Raw genomic sequence first — 17,738 nt, 5'->3', positions numbered from 1 at the left:
ACATGAAAAACTAACACGCACGCACGCACGCACGCACGCACGCACGCACGCACGCACGCACGCACGCACGCACGCACACACACACACACACACACACACACACACACACACACACACACACACACACACACACACACACACACACACACACACACACACACACACACACACACACACACACACACGAGTGCACTTCATTCCGTGGATAGCCGCCTCGAAACCCCCAAATTGCGTGCATATGTACGGCGCTCCCTTTGTGACAAAACCATTTCGGAGGCACGCAGTCACAGGCGAACTGTCACCCCGTGAAGGACCACCGAGGGAGCTAAGGCGACCGAGTTGCCGTCCTGAACGGTGTGACGTTCGCCTGTGCCTACTCAGCGCCGTTTGAGTTATGTACCGATAGGCACAGAATCGTACATTTTGTTGTGGGGACTGCTCTGTTTCCGGGTTTTTCCGGGTTGCGACTGGTTACGCCCACCGTGGGACTCGCCGTACATATGCACGCAATTTCGGGGTTTCTAGGCGACTATCCACGGAATGAAGTGCACTCGTTCCGTGCAATGTTACGGTAATCTCTGGAGATCAGGCTGCACACACACACACACACACACATACACACACACACACACACACACACACACACACACACACACACACACACACACACACACACACACACACACTCTCTTGAACAGGGAGTGTCTGCCTAGGGTCCCCACCCAGCAGGATAGTTTTGCCACCCCAAGGCTGTTCTGACTGCATCAGGTCTCATTCAAGATGGCTGGATGAGTGGCCATTCAAGATGAATTCCCTTGGGAAACATCAAAAGGTCCTGTTGGTAATAGTGTTGATTTCGTCGACTAAAACTATGACGAAAAATGAATTACTTCTATTATTATTATTCATTATATAATATTTATATAATATAATATTATTATTATTCTCATTATTCTACTATTTATTACTTCTCTTATTATTGGGGGATAGAAAAAGTAGACAGACCCCCCGTGGGGGTGACCATAACCGTTTACTCCTCCAACGTGAATCCTTTTATATATATATATACACACTCAATACTGTCTCCTTGTGGGCTCAATGAAGAGTTTGATGTCAAGCCATCATCTATATAATTTATTCTTCATTTGTTCTAATCTTATATTTTTTTCTTTGTGTATCTGACATTTTGCACTGGTTCTGTTTTATCCTCTTTATTATTATTATTATTATTATTATTATTATTATTATTATTATTATCATCATCAAGCAGGTCCAGCATTAGGGAGCATCGTGTTGATGAAATGAGTTACTGGAGCCGCTTTTTACCGTAATTACACTAGTTAATGCGCAACGAAATTCGCACGGGGGCTCACTTTACCAGTAGGACAAAATTCTGGTGACGCGAGGTTACTTTACCAGGGGTTCGCGGCCGGCGGCTCACGTTACCGCGATCGTGCACAGGCTACTGCGAGGCTGTATTCAATTATCATAATTGCATTCATTGTTCACAGGTTGTCTTATAGGTCTGATGCGAATTGGGTTTACTCTATTACTAACCTCGCATCACCAGTCTTTCATATGAGCATGTGCCTTGTGCACAACATATAACTGTGTTGGAAGTTGGAGAAACAAGGATAAAGAGAAAGAGAAGAGAACACAATGTAGAAAGAAAAAACTTAGAGATTAGGCTAAGCTTTGGCTTTGGATCCATACACTCCATCGCCACGGAAGGCCTGGCATTGACGCAAAGTAGTAGGCTAACTAGTTTATTTAGGTCTGTTGGCTATAATGTGAAAACAAAAAAACAGATCGGTTATGGATGATAAAATCCATAACACTTATCCGCCAGAAGCCCTCACCAAACAGCAGAAGTACAACATTAGAAGAGATGTGCAGAGAAAACATTTAAGGAAGTAGGCAAGACTAATGACCATATGCTGACAATTTTCATTTCATGTATACTTAAAACAAGCTTGATATATACGATCATACTGAACGAAATGACTTTGTACCTAACTTTCAATAAAAATATGAATGAAAAAAAAGAAGAGATGTGCATTATATTTGTGTTTGTCTTTCGTAGGTGAACGTCAAAAGGTTCTTGGCTGCTGGCATACAATCCACTGTGGTTGAGGATTGGACTTTTTTTGCACATTTATTTGTACTAGATGGAATGCTTCACTATATCTGCACCCGGGAAAAAAAAGAACAAGAGCCATATTTGGCTAAAGGTAAATGTGTTTTATGCTTACTTTTGCTGCTCAAACACTTGAATTTCCCAATGTTGATCAAAAGAGGAATCTAAGTATCTGTCTCATCTCTATATGTGTAGGTAGTGCTGTTGAGGCCAATGCAGTTTTGGGGGAATTCCATGCCAGTGATATTGGTGGTCACCAGTGGTGTAAAGTAACTAAGTACATTTATTCAAGTACAGTACTCAAGTACATCTTTTTAATATTTCAGTACTTTTACTGCTACATCTCAAATGGCAAATATTGTACTGTTACTCCACTATTATTTGAAAACTTTAGTTACTTTGCAGGTATAAATTATTATATTATAAAACATACATTAACCACACACTTCAGGGCAGGGCTGCCAACTTTGAGAAATTTGTAAGAGTGAGACTTTAACTGTCATAATGCGTTCGGCCGCCGGCCGGAGGCCGGCGGCGAAAAAAAATTTGGGGGCCCAAAATTTAAAAAGGGCCCTTTTTAACGCTGATTTAGAGGAATTTAACATTAAGACTGATGTCTTCACCCCCATGCCAGCTGCTCTCCCTGTCGGCCCCTCATGCTTATATAGTGTTAATAATTGCATTTATTCATTAATTCTGATGAAAAACACGACTACATTATGCTATTGTTAGTCACATTTATTCAACATTGGGTTTGGACACAGGTTTCACTTAGAGCAAAGGTATTATAATATGTTACTCTCTACCTCCCCCTACAGGCTGGTATTATAATATGTTACTCTCTACCTCCCCCTACAGGCTGGTATTATAATATGTTACTCTCTACCTCCCCCTACAGGCTGGTATTATACTATGTTACTCTCTACCTCCCCTACAGGCTGGTATTATAATATGTTACTCTCTACCTCCCCCTACAGGCTGGTATTATAATATGTTACTCTCTACCTCCCCCTACAGGCTGGTATTATAATATGTTACTCTCTACCTCCCCTCCCCCTACAGGCTGGTATTATAATATGTGACTCTCTACCTCCCCCTACAGGCTGGTATTATAATATGTGACTCTCTACCTCCCCCTACAGGCTGGTATTATACTATGTTACTCTCTACCTCGCCCTACAGTCTGGTATTATACTATGTTACTCTCTACCTCCCCCTACAGGCTGGTATTATAATATGTTACTCTCTACCTCCCCCTACAGGCTGGTATAATAATATGTTACTCTCTACCTCCCCCTACAGGCTGGTATTATAATATGTTACTCTCTACCTCCCCCTACAGGCTGGTATTATAATATGTGACTCTCTACCTCCCCCTACAGGCTGGTATTATAATATGTGACTCTCTACCTCCCCCTACAGGCTGGTATTATAATATGTTACTCTCAACTCCCCCTACAGGCTGGTATTATAATATGTTACTCTCAACTCCCCCTACAGGCTGGTATTATACTATGTTACTCTCTACCTCCCCCTACAGGCTGGTATTATAATATGTTACTCTCTACCTCCCCCTACAGGCTGGTATTATAATATGTTACTCTCTACCTCCCCCTACAGGCTGGTATTATAATGTTACTCTCTACCTCCCCCTACAGGCTGGTATTATAATTTTACTCTCTACCTCCCCTTAAAGGCTGGTATTATAATATGTTACTCTCTACCTCCCCCTACAGGCTGGTATTATAATATGTTACTCTCTACCTCCCCCTACAGGCTGGTATAATAATATGTTACTCTCTACCTCCCCCTACAGGCTGGTATTATAATATGTGACTCTCTACCTCCCCCTACAGGCTGGTATTATAATATGTGACTCTCTACCTCCCCCTACAGGCTGGTATTATAATATGTTACTCTCTAACTCCCCCTACAGGCTGGTATTATAATATGTTACTCTCAACTCCCCCTACAGGCTGGTATTATACTATGTTACTCTCTACCTCCCCCTACAGGCTGGTATTATAATATGTTACTCTCTACCTCCCCCTACAGGCTGGTATTATAATATGTTACTCTCTACCTCCCCCTACAGGCTGGTATTATAATGTTACTCTCTACCTCCCCCTACAGGCTGGTATTATAATTTTACTCTCTACCTCCCCTTAAAGGCTGGTATTATAATTTTACTCTCTACCTCCCCTTAAAGGCTGGTATTATAATATGTTACTCTCTACCTCCCCCTACAGGCTGGTATTATAATATGTTACTCTCTACCTCCCCCTACAGGCTGGTATTATAATATGTTACTCTCTACCTCCCCCTACAGGCTGGTATTATAATGTTACTCTCTACCTCCCCCTACAGGCTGGTATTATAATTTTACTCTCTACCTCCCCTTAAAGGCTGGTATTATAATATGTTACTCTCTACCTCCCCCTACAGGCTGGTATTATAATGTGACTCTCTACCTCCCCCTACAGGCTGGTAGGGCCTGTAATAAAGGCCAATCAAAAAGAAGGCCATCAAATAAAACGATGATTTTTAAGTCCACGGAAATAATGAATTTAACTTGAAGGTTAAGGATGATTTAATTTTAATATAGTACAAGAATAGTGTAACTACTGTATCTGTAATATATAACCCATTTATTTCATAAAATTATGTATTGGGTTATAGCCTATTTGTCTCAATATTTGTCACATTCAGCCCTGGACTTCACTGACTGTAGGGGTCACATTAATCACATTAGAATCACAGATTAGAGATTTTATGTATTTTCCCCTATTTTCTGTATTTTTCACTATTTAAAATATAGTATTTCTTAATTTTTAATAATTATAGCTCGTAGATTGGCTTTTTTCACCATTTGAAATTGTTTTAAAATAAAAGGTAAACAGTTTTCCCAACCGACAGAGAGTCAGAGACAATATTTTGCCTATATATGGTTCTGTATTAGTGTATGAGTCAGTTTTAGCAGATTTCATTCTAATTGGCTACTGTAGACTGCCTATCAATTTCATGGGCCTGGGTAGGGCCACCTGGCCTGGCGGATATCTTCCCTGTTGCGCAGCAGCACGTCAGCAAGTGAAGGAAATGAATAAATACATAATGTTTTGATAAATAAATGCATAAATTAAATCATATATATATCTTCGCTGTCAGGCCGAAACCTTGTATTTCCATATTTCAACTTTATGTTCTTTCATAAATGAATGCCTTACTTCAGCGGTTCTCAAACTGGGGTCCGGGGACCCCCAGGGGTCCTTGAGGAGTTACATGACTAACTATGAGAGTGTTCCATTTGTACACTCTCAGAGTTAGGATTTCTTAGTATAGATTGGGGTCCCAGAGATAGCAAAGAGGTATCAAATGGGGGTCCGTGGCCTAATGCTTATTAAACTGGGGGTCCATGAAATTAAAAAGTATGAGAACCACTGCCCTACTTCATCATACAAGAGTGTCACACTATAAGAGTAAAAATAGCCGATCTACAAACTCCCAACATGCCGAGATATGATGTGTTGTGAGCTTGTAGATCAGCTATTTTCACAAATTACAATTTCCTATAGTATTGTTTGTTGATTACTTTTCATGCAGTAATGCTATTTTATATTTCATTTCTTCCTTATTTTTTTTTGTATTAAAAAGGTCTTTAAAAAAATGGTCACTTTACTGTCATCTGGGAACCCCCCCCAAACAAAAAAATTACGTGGGGACCCCCCTGGGCCTTGTGGGTCCCTGGTCGGTCCCGACACACAGGTTGAGAACCAGTGATTTGACTAACACTGCTAGTCACAGTTTGTTGTTAAAACCACCAGCAACATGTATGCTGCTCACCAGCAGCCTGTGTAACGTTTAAGTCTCATGTAGTCAGACCCACCATTTCATCAAAATAAAATGATTTGTAAAGATAATGTGTTTGTAAAAAGGAGGTGGTTAAGTTATCTACCGTTTGACCCGCTTCAGAATCAGTCACGGCATATAGATGGGTTTCCCGTTGGTAAACATGAGAGGATGATGCGCGCGCAGTGGAGGGAAGAGCCTGTAGATGGCGCTATTACCCGCAGCAGCTCTGGCCATAGTACATTGATAAAATAAATGGTCTTCACCGGGTTTAATGAAAGTAGATTAAATGATGCAGTTTGTAATATCTTCTTTACTCAATAAAAATGATTTGTCGGAAGTTGGATCTGTCTGTATATAATAGCAGCATTATGCCTATTATGCCTATAATAGCAGCATTATGCCTATCTAAATCCCGAAAATAACAATAGAGTGAATGGCACTTCCGGGTCGTTCTACCTCCCGCATGCGCAGATTGGACACTCTGCTCTGTGATGACGTCGCGCGGAAACCCATCTATAGAGGCGCTGACAGACGCGTCGGTCGGCGTTTCACGTTGTATACTTTTTTAATTTCTCCACCAAAGTGTTGTGCTTCCTTAAATCCTTCTCCTTGGCTAGAGAGACGCAATGACCCGCCTTAAGCTGCCTCTGATTGGTTTGTATTAGTGACAGACGAGCGTCATGTGAACCGTGGCTGCAGTCCATCCCATCGCGCAGCGCAGCAACCACAAATCTGGAAAAGTCGTCCTAAAACACCCTCGCCCCCGGTCTAATGCGGCGGCCACGGTCCGCGAAAAAATGGGTGGCAGTGTGTTTTAGGACGAGGCTTCCGTTTTCCACCCGATTGCTTTTTTTTTTTTTTTTTTTTGCTGTGAGAGGGGGGAAAAAGCGTGAGAAATGGCAAGTGTGGCGTGAGGCGTGAGAAGAGGTTAAATTGCGTGACTCTCACTCTCAAAGAGTGAGAGTTGGCAGCTCTGCTTCAGGGCTATTTTATACATGGGCTATTTGAAAATGATCTACAAGCTCACAACGCGTCACAATGCCACGCGTTGTGAGCTTGTAGATCTGCCATTTTCAAACATTTTGTACATTTACTTTTGGTACTTTAAATATTTTGATGCCAATACTTTTGTGCTTTTGAACACATGCCTTTTCCTTGTAACAGTGTTTTTATATTGTGGTATGCTACTTTTACTTAAATAAAACATCCAAGTACTTCTTCCACCACTGGTGGTCACTGTGGTGTGGAGAAAACACAGCACGCAGTGATCAGCCGTTATCATGATATCGGCCATGCAGTGCACTGGCCTGGAATGGAAGCGGACATCCGCAAATGGGTAAGTTGGAAGGGTCGAGGATTCATCCAAATGTGTATATTTGTACATGCAGGCCTACTTATGCAGGCCTACTTAGGAAAACGATGTCACATTGAAGCATTAATTAAAGGTAGGGTTATTGATTTACTTTGGTTAAAATAAGTGTTAAATAGCTCTATATTCTGATAGCACTCATTGCTATCCACAAGTTTCCTAGGGGTTGTGGGCATCACTTCCTGTCGATTTCATTGGATCAAATTGATAGGAAGTGATGCCCACAACGCCCTAGGAAACTTGTGGATAGAGTGTTTGTTCAGTAAAAGGAGTCTCCCATGTCTCTCCAGCTCTTTATTAAACAGAAAATGCATTTTTCTCCTGATTGCCTTCAAATTTGTCACCTACCTGAAAATGTTTTTTGTCGCTGTATATTTGCACATACGTGAAATTTGTCCTCTGCATTTACCCATCCTATAATCACTAGGAGCAGTGAGCAGCCATTGTATGGCACTCGGGGAGCAATTGGGGGTTAAGAGTCTTGCTCAGGGACACGCATCGACACATTTCTGGCCTGGAATCGTACCTGGGACAGTGGCAGTACAGTAAAAAGAGAAATCTGCTAAAAGGATGACTAAACATTCCCTGTTTCCATTGTGGTCCATTGTACTCAGTTGATCAACAAGACATACAATTATCCCCATGTTTAAGCTGAATATATGACGAAGTGAGATGGAAAATGGAGATATAAATAGATTAAGCCTGGCTGCTCCTCTTTCCCTCCCCTCATATACATATATATTTTGTTGTTGTTGTGATTAACGGTGTTTGTTGTATATGCAGGCACATTTTCCGTCCCTTGGGGGCACCCATGCCTCCATCAGTCGTTGCCCTCAACCCTCAGGAACCAAATCCTTCAAGGTATGGACCTCTCCTCCCTCATCCGTCCTTCCGCCAGCAGCTTCCAAACCCGGTCCGTGGAAGTAGGAGGAGTCTCCATCACCCTCCGCTACCTCTCTCCATCTACCTCATCTGTCCTCACCCCAACCGAATTTGTGCTGTCTTTTTCCATCTACCCTGACACCCTCTGCTCCATCTACCCATCGCGTCACCAGGAGTTCGATGACCACCTTTGCATCTGTATGGACCTCTCCGCCCGGTTTGGAGGAACTCTCTATTTTACGAATACCACAGACAGTTTTCCGCCAGAGCCGCTTCCAGACTCCAGCAATTTAACTCTACCTATTGGGGCACCTTGGACCTGGAGCTCTACTGTCGTATCTTAGCAGGAAAAACAGCCACTTCTTGCAGCCTTTGCAACTGTCCCGACCCATCCCACCACTCTGTGCCCCTACATTGCACCCGCTCCACACCAATCCGGCCCCACCATTCCTTCCCTCTTCAGTGCCCCCAGATTTCCTCCCAGGACAAACACTGGACCTGGGTAGATCAGCTATTTTCAATGTTTGCCTCTTTCTTACGTAGTATTTGGTATTAAAAAGGTCTTAACTAACTTCAGAAAAGTGCAGATACCCTGTATACACTTATACTGTATGTTCTGTTTACTGTTGAGTGAAAAAAAGAAAAATGTTGCATATTAAACTAATCCTCTGACATCTTACCTGACCCCCAGTTTGGGAACCATTGGTTTAATAAGCACACACAATTGGCTGTGAAATGCCACCTTTTTCAATGGGATGCTCTCTTCAACTACAGCACATTACAATTTTCACACACATGAGGAGCATTCATCTTTGACTTGTAGTCTACTGTATTTAGTGACACTTGAACCAAGGCCTAAACGTCACCGGGTTAATGTAGGAATGGAATAGAAGTGGAATTGGAGTAGTAGCAATGTGTACGTGAAGACGGTAAACTGAAGTAACTAGGCACTTTAGGCTGCATCGGCCAATGTTCCATATTAGAAACCCATTTCTAATCCTTTTTTACATCTGGTCACTTTAGTCATAGATTTATACTTGATAAAATAATGCACAAGACAAAGATGCGTATACATTTGTAAACGTCCCCAGTTCTCGTGTTTTCCTTTTGCAGTATCATTGACAGGTCTCGTGAGAAATTCTTGTGGTTTCAAGGCGCCCATTTGCGTTCAGATTATCTGGTCCACAAACTTTATTTTAATTTCAAAGACCCCATAACTCTGATCTGCAAGGGTCCATTTGGAACCTGCCCTCCCACCGTGAGAACTACTGGTTGACTTCCTGTGTGAATGGAACATCTCTTTGTGACCCCCTCTTTATGTGATATATTACTGACACCTAGTGGTTAAAAGTAACCCATCATACCAGGAAATAAGATGTATGGGGGAAAAAAGCAACCACTGATCCGTTTTAAACTGGTTTACTTAAATTAAAAAAAGGAAAAATGTACATCACATTTTACAATAGACATCATTCTCTTTTTAAAAACTTTACAGAAATGTATACAATTACAGATTTTTATAAAAATCCTTCTTTGTTAGCATCAGGTCACGAAGAAGTGTTCACAACTAGAATGTGATTGAGACAATACATTATTCCAAAAGGCTTTTTATTAGACATACTGGTTAGGAAGTATTATGTAAAAAAAACAAAGATGGCAGGTTCCTCACAGATTAAAAAAAAAAGAAACTTTGTTAGGAGAGCGAGAGGCATCGTCAAGTTCAGGTCAGCAGTTATCGTAGCTATCATTCAGACAATGACCACACGCTTCTACACCGAAGCTTAGAATAATAGGTGATTAATGTTGTCTTGAAACAGCTGGCACCGGCATGATGGGGGAAAAAAAGCTGAAGTTACAATGTGAGCTGTGAATTTAATACCAATTTGTTTATTTGGACCACAGATCAGATTGATCTCGAGAGACTTGTTGTTTGGGGACTTAAACTAATAAAAGCCATGTAACACATTGCAGGTCTTCCTCGAGGTGATGTTTTCTATTCGCTTGGTTGGGTCTTTCTGTTGTAGGAAGGATTCGCTGCTATTTTAGACACGCGAGTCGCTCGTACGACAAAGTATATAAATCCTCAGTTTTTGTGTGTTTTTTCTGTATCTTTTGACAGAATTATGGGTTTAGGAAACTTGTTTAAAGCTACACAGCAAAAAGGTTCACACGTTGAATGAACACTCAGGATTTTGCTGTGCATTCTGAAACACGTAGCCTACGGAAAACCTTAAGCAAAAAAAAAAAGTTTCTCTTTTTGAAGTTCAGGTGCCACAGTGCGGCGTGCACTGAACACGTGTCATTACTGTTGTATTCCAACCTGAAAATGCAACAGTATTATGTCAGTTGCACTCACGGGTTGACTGGTGGTGAGTCAGTATATACAACTGCTGTGACAACACACAGAAGTGTGTGTGGGGAGGAATCAATTGGCATAACTAAAATGGGGAGAAAAAGGGGTAAAAAGCACACTAACACAAAATTTGTGCAGTGGCTTATGTACATGATTCATTAATTCATGGCTTCCGATCCCCACAATCAGATCAACGCTCGGTAACAGAAAATGCCATTAAACTAACATCAAATAAAGACAAGACAGTTCTGGTCCCCATTATTGGCACCTACTGTATGATGACATTCTTTTAAGTATATCATGTATAATATCAACTGGTGGGTAAACAAAGCATTGCAGTAAAACCTTGTGTGATGGTTTCAACGCGTACCTGCACTCTAAACCACTTGAACCCCAGCATACGTAGTCTGGGGGATACATTCGCCCAAATATAGCTGATCTACAAGCTCACAACATGTTGCGACACGTTGTGAGCTTGTATATTGACCATTTTTGGCTAGAAGATTTGGTACAGACAGAAGACAGTTGTAACTCAAGTCAAGGTTCTCTCAAGACTAGAGGGTTTAAGTGGATAAACCAGTGGTCCGGGGACCACCAGTGGTCCTTGAGGAGGTTCCAGGTGGTCACCAGCTAAATGATGAAAGAGTTGGTAACCAAATAGACCCTCATAGATCTTTAACTCTCGAGTCTCCAGAGTTCAATTATTGTTAAACATCCACATGACTTAATTAAAGAATTGTTATTTCAATCAACGTTTGCCTGTTATCTCTCCTATGGTAGCTACATCAATACAGCATGGAGTTTGAGAGTCTAAATCTCATCAAATTGTGGTTCTGTGGCTCAAATGCTGAATAAATAATGAACCTTGATATGAAAAGGGCATAATCGATATCACTGGCATAAATCGAGAAGGGCTTCAAAGGGCGAAGCCCAAGGAAGACCCCAGCAATGATTGATTTCAATCCAACTGAAACTCTTTGGAGAGCTGAAATCTGGCATTGGGGGAAAAGGTAGAGCTTCATGGACAAAATGTGCAGTGGTTCTACAACCTTTTTCTGGATTTTTCATAAATTAAAGCCCTACTTGATCATACTACAGCGTCACACAAAAGTATCAAAAGTAGCAGATCTACAAGCTCGAAACGCAGCTGGAAACGCAGTGCGAAGCGACGCGTTTCGAGCTTGTACACTTGACAGCTACTCTTGCCGTCTTTGAATTAGAATCCTGAAATGTAACAGTTTTGGACATGGGTTGACGACATAGTCGATATACTTTGTCGTATGACAAAAAGTAATAGCAATGTTTTGTTATTTTCTAGAGGTATTCAAAAATGTCACCTAATGGTTATGGAAGGCGCCTTTTTTTTGCTTACCGTCCAGGTCATATTTTCTCATTCTTCTTTGAAATTACCAACTTATTATGTAAGTTTATTTATTTTACTTACTCTGGGCACCCTATTAAAATATTCTGATGATACAAACTTGGTACACTTCCATTTATTTCTGAAGATATTGTACTGGTTATAAAAAAAATGCAACAGTGCCAATAATGGTTGGTGACCAGAACTGCACATACAAAAGAAAAATCAGGGCTTCTATTTAATCATTAGAAAACCAAAAACTTCTGCGTTTCGAAAATTCTGCGTGATAAAGAAACTTTACATGTCAGCCATCTCAGCCATAGGCATCTTCAAAACAAAATAATCATGAAACATACATTTCAGACAAGAATCAGTCAGAAACAAACAGAAGATTAACAAAGATTAAAATGTATTAGCAGGGTGCTGTCATAATTTTAAATCATGTTCTCAGCAGGAGGCTGGCACAGTTGTCATTCTCCCTGTATAAGGGAATCAAACTGGCCTCAAAAACAGTGAACTTCTGTAAACATTACATTTTCTAACAGAAAACGGCAACATTAAAACAGCAACAAAGAAAAATAAACGGATTTGGCAAATATAAGACTATCACACGATTAGTACATTCTGTTGCCTTCCAAAGAAGGACATCAAAGGGGCCTCAAAAGGCTCAGTTTCAGTGTAAATCACCTTGGGTAGATAAACACAAGTTAAAGCACAGCTTTGCTAATTAGCTAGTTGACTTGTTTTCTTTAAGCAAACCGGAGGCTATACCAGCAGTAGAGGGTGTAACCTGAAGTTTACAAGTACTCTTTTGGTTTGACACTAAAGGAGGAAAGAGGGGGTTTGGAGGTGGGGGGGAGTTAATAATACCTTTGAATTCCAGTCTTTCCCCTGGGGTACGCTTTAACGTGGATAGACTTTAAAGTAGCATGACACTTTGGTAGAGGTTTGGGTTGTGTAGTTAACTTGCCATGACGTACGTAACTCCAATAGTTAGCTACATAAAATGATGATTAAAGAAATAAGTCTCCTCATTGACTTACATTGTACGGTTTAAAAGGGACTCAAAATCACTTCTAGCACACAATGTACAGTTAGGTCAATGATGACATAATGATGATGAATGTTTGGATTATCAATTTCCAATCAGCGAAGCAACTATTAAAGATATCTCACCAATATTTGGAGATATCACATGGCAAGTAAGCAATTACCTAAACTTCTACCAAAGTATAATTTTGCTTTAACGTGACCACCAAATAAATGACCATCACAAGGAGGCGCTATGAGAAATAAGTTGAAGCAAAAAAGGTAAGCATCTGGTTTACATTAAATCTCCCCCGAAATGCATCGTAGGACATTCATATACAGTACATATATGGCTAATAACACCATAGATTGCTCTCACACATTGTTAATGACAAAGAAAGGTACCATACACTACAATGTAGAATGCTGATGACAAAAAAAAAGTAAATAAATGACACTATCATTTCGATTGACTCAAGTTTTTACAAAAGTCCTATGTGAACACATAACAGCTCTTTAAGACACAGTTAATGTAAATCAATGCTTAATTAAAATTCTTACACATTTTTCATGTACAAATGAAACTACAAAACAAATCGTATGTAGACAAAGGCCTATAATATCGGTGCAAAGGTACTGATCCGGAGCCTCTAAATATCCAACATGGATTCCTCAAAAGAGTCAGAAAAAAAGTCACTAACATCTTAATCTTTGTACAATGTGCTGCGCTGAAAGGACAACTCATGTCGTTCTTCAGCAAATCTAGGCAGATTTTCTTGTTTCAATCACCATTTTCCTTGATATTGGGGCTCAAGGCTTAAAACTCCTGAAACAACATGGGGGGGGAAAAGAATCGTAGGAATTTTATGAAAACTACTACATTTCTTTTTTTTCAATAACACCTTAAAAGTCAACAGTGGTGCACGTTCCCTTTAACTTTTCACATACACATCTCCAGCTGTCAGTTAGGAAACATCTGTTGCTGACCATCCATACATCCACCCAGCCGTTTGACGAGAAAAAGACCAGCTTTTTCTCCAGCCTGAGCCATATGGTGCGGCCAGATACGACTCTTATTCTGCATTATAATAACTCAGATTGCACAATTTATTAACTACTTAAAGTAAGCCCTATTTTATACTTCGTCATACGATTGTGTCACGTCGAAAATAGCCAAACTATTCTCGCCTCTAGTGACACTGAAAGTGGTTAAAGTAGACAGAAAGAAACACTGCACATTCATTCATTTTGCGAACGTATTCATTTTCTGCTCATTTTTCAAGTGATTTTTTTTTTGTCAGTCAAGATATATTTTGTCAGTAAAGGGCTCAAGAGTGATAAACGTTTTAACTCTAATGTCTATTGTAATTTAGGTGTTTACATTTATACAATTAATATTTCATTCACTTTGGAATGAAATCCCTGAAAGTTCCATTGTCATACTTGTGGAGTTTCGAGTGAATTATTATTATTTTGGAACAAACATGAGATGAGAGTCAGTCGTGTCAAACTGAAAGTTTCGAGGAAGATGAGGAGTAGCAATGACTGTAACAACTACAAGCTGTTTTAGGGCAGCGATCCTATAATTAGTTACTCCCAATGTGACAGTTATTACCCTAATATAAATCTATAGTACAGTGTGTTTGGTTTCTTCTGAACACACTGCAGTTGAACAGTGCTGTTCTGGAGCGCCTGTTAGCCCGCTACTCCATTTGTCTATTGGCTCATTTCGACGTTTTAGAAGTGTTAACCCAGAACCTTGTTTGATGTTTTTTCCACTCTTAACCAGAACCAGGGAGGTACGGTACTTCATAAAATAAAATAAATTATAATTAAAAACAAGCAAAAATAGCTGGTCTACAAGGCTCACTGCGACGCGCTGTGTGTGAGCTTGTCGATGAGCAAATTATTTTCATATTTTGGAAAACATTTTGAAAGTACAAAGTTCTGAGTTCTGGGGTTCCAAGAAGAACAGAGTTAGTGCTACCTCCTGAGCAGCAGGGCCCAAATTAGGTTCTGATAACCCTGTTTGAAACCTAGCCGTAGCGTAATGGAAACAAATTGTGTGAAATACGTTACATGGCACGACACCGTTCACTTAAGTTGAGAAGAGCCATATCTTTGCAGCTGGTGATGTACGGGATCACCACGCTGCGCCAGTTCACAGGATACATGTAAGAAGAAGCTTGTGCTGTTTTGAAACCTGACAGGTCCCAGCCTTTTTCAAAATTACAAAAAACACAAAACGGAACCAGTGGGACGAACTGTTAACAGCCAACAGCGATAGTGGCGTTCATATCTAGAATTATGTGTAATTTGCTGTCACACAGAAACAGTGGGGATAGTCTCCTACTGCACAGACGTACATTTGAACGTTTTTAAGTTGCTAAAATAGCAAATACCACAATTAATATATGATTATTTCTACTTGTATGCCTTCCAGTGACAACCTTCCAAGAGTGAGAAAATACCTCACTTTGCACCCTCTAGTGCCACAATGTGGAGTTCGGTGCTAAAATTACTTGACCGAGAGATGACTGTGACAGAATTCAGGGAGGCATTAAGAGGGACGTCATACAATACTGTATTATGCTCTAAAAATAATTCCCACTTGAATGTAGACGTTGGTTCTACACAGAGCATTAGCCTCTACCCCTTCGTGGTGAATCTACAGGTTGTACATGGGGCACATCAAAGATAAAGATTTGTTTGATCTAGTGTCCCCGTTGACAGCTTCTTTAATGAGTAGTTCACCCAAGAAATGGATTTATTTCTATCGTTTACCTACCCCGGTGGTGTCTTTGACTCACAGAGAGTTTTAGTATGTAAAACATTTCTTAGTGGTGAATCCGGAATCCAAAAAACTTGATGAATGGAATTAATCCGTCCATAAAGTCCTTTAAAACACCAAAACAAGTTTTGCTGTTGTTAATTCGGGATTCATTCCATTCTTCAAGTTTTTTTCTTCATTTTTGGATTCTGGAATGCTTTACAAACTAAAACTCTCCGAGAGTCAAAGACACCACCGGGTCGGTAAACGATATAAATACAGTAATTTCTTGGGTGAACTACTCCTTTAACTTGGATGCGCCTTGGCCACGTTAAACAACGTGTAAACTCCTACATTTTAGTGACAATCCATTAAGCTAACCGCAGTCTCTTTTATCTCTACTCCTGTAGACATTTAATTAACAAACGGCAAAATGAAAGGCAGTTGTGTACGACATCATTCCCTATCTATCTAGGCCACAGAAAGACTGGAGGGCTTTCATGAACGTGAGCAAACATAAACAAACAAACAAACAAACAAAAGGCGCAATGTGCGTGTGGTAAATATAGCTAGTGAAATACTAAAAAGATTTGGAAAACGTTGTAAAGACATATAATACCAAAAGGCAGACGCAGTGAGTGGGCACAGGGTTGCAACGGATGCACACACACACTACTTTGAACGACAGGTGCCGCTAAAGCCAGAGAGAGGGATTGGAGAGCCAGCCTCCATCCTATAGGTCAGTTTACACAGCAGTGTTTAAAAGAAATGCTGCTACCTACCGCCCTTCCACCAAACACACACACTCATTCGGTCAACCGGACAAACACAAGCAAATACACGCACGTACTGACGATTGTGTGCAAGCAGGTGCGTGCGTGCCACACACACACACACACACACACACACACACACACACACACACACACACACACACACACACACACACACACACACACACACACACACACACACACACACACACACACACACACACACACACACACACACACACACACACACACACTTAAATACCTAACAGGTTATCATCATCATCATCCATGTGTTGTTGTCTAGGCTCTTAGCTGGAAACATCCTTATAAGCCTTGAGAAGAGGAGGTGCTCATAGGGTAAAGCAGACCTTCCAAAACGCCTTCCTCCTCCTCCCACCTCTCACCACCGCTTAGAGGAGACCGGGGGAGAGAAACGGCTCTGTGTTACTGGTGACACTACAAGGATCTACGATAGGCAGCTGGCTTTTGGCCGCTGGCCTCGGTGTGAGCTAGTTTTGAGTGTTTACAACGAGAAAGTTCGATGGCGACGAACGAACGAACGCAGCGGCCGCCGTCTCTCGTCTTTGTGCGCCCCAAACTACTACGGTAGAGTACGCTACTGGTAAAGGCAGTTCATTCTGGTGCGCACCGGAAGAAGAGGTCACTTCTTTTATTTAAGAAAAAGCAGCCGCTAGACTCTTGGTGCTAGAAGTGGAGCGAGTTTTTACTACTAATAGAAAAAAAGCAGCCGTTTCGCCAGTTGGTATTCATGGTTATGGCAGCCGTCACAGCGGGCTTTTCCTCCTCTAGGTCTCTGTGCTGCTGCTGGTGCTGGCCGCTGTGGTCATGGTCAAGATCTTCATGTACTGCGTGAAGATGGCTTCAAAGGCCTCGTCCCGATGGATCATGGCGCCAAACACCAAAGGCTGAGAGAGAGATGGAGAGGGAGTGAGGGAGAGGGAGAGAGAGATATTTGTCAAAAATGTTTGCGACTAATGATTTAATAGTGTTTTTGGCATTGAATGTATTGTTGCTGTCGGGCAGAAACCTTGTATCTCCATATTCTAACTTTTTGTGGTTTTTCATAAATGAACGCCCTACTTGATCACACTACAGCACGTACATTACTTGAGTAAATGTACTTTACAACCAATGGAGAAAAGAAAGAGACAGAAAGGAGAGAGAAACATTAGGTAGAGGACACATGGGAGACAGT

The 17,738-nt window shown here is 41.0% G+C and overlaps 1 protein-coding gene across 5 annotated transcripts in view; it reads right to left on the bottom strand.

Annotated features, from left to right (window-relative positions):
- Nucleotides 1-12,337: 12,337 nt before the first annotated feature.
- The window catches only part of LOC308091375 (GRAM domain-containing protein 4-like), a 128,888-nt gene continuing 123,487 nt past the window's right edge, over nucleotides 12,338-17,738 (bottom strand). For 4 of the 5 annotated variants that reach the window (XM_080436953.1, XM_080436955.1, XM_080436954.1 and 1 more), the window contains one exon: nucleotides 12,338-17,448. In XM_080436953.1, coding sequence (XP_080293079.1) covers nucleotides 17,329-17,448 — 120 coding nt within the window. In that variant the 3' untranslated portion in view covers nucleotides 12,338-17,328. The remainder of the gene's footprint in view (nucleotides 17,449-17,738) is intronic. The other variant, XR_013933709.1, reaches the window with a different exon arrangement.

This window comes from Gymnoscopelus braueri, assembly GCF_963280865.1.
Source record: "Gymnoscopelus braueri genome assembly, chromosome: 9".
Classification (NCBI taxonomy): domain Eukaryota; kingdom Metazoa; phylum Chordata; class Actinopteri; order Myctophiformes; family Myctophidae; genus Gymnoscopelus; species Gymnoscopelus braueri.
This window is presented reverse-complemented; position numbering and strand designations above follow the sequence as displayed.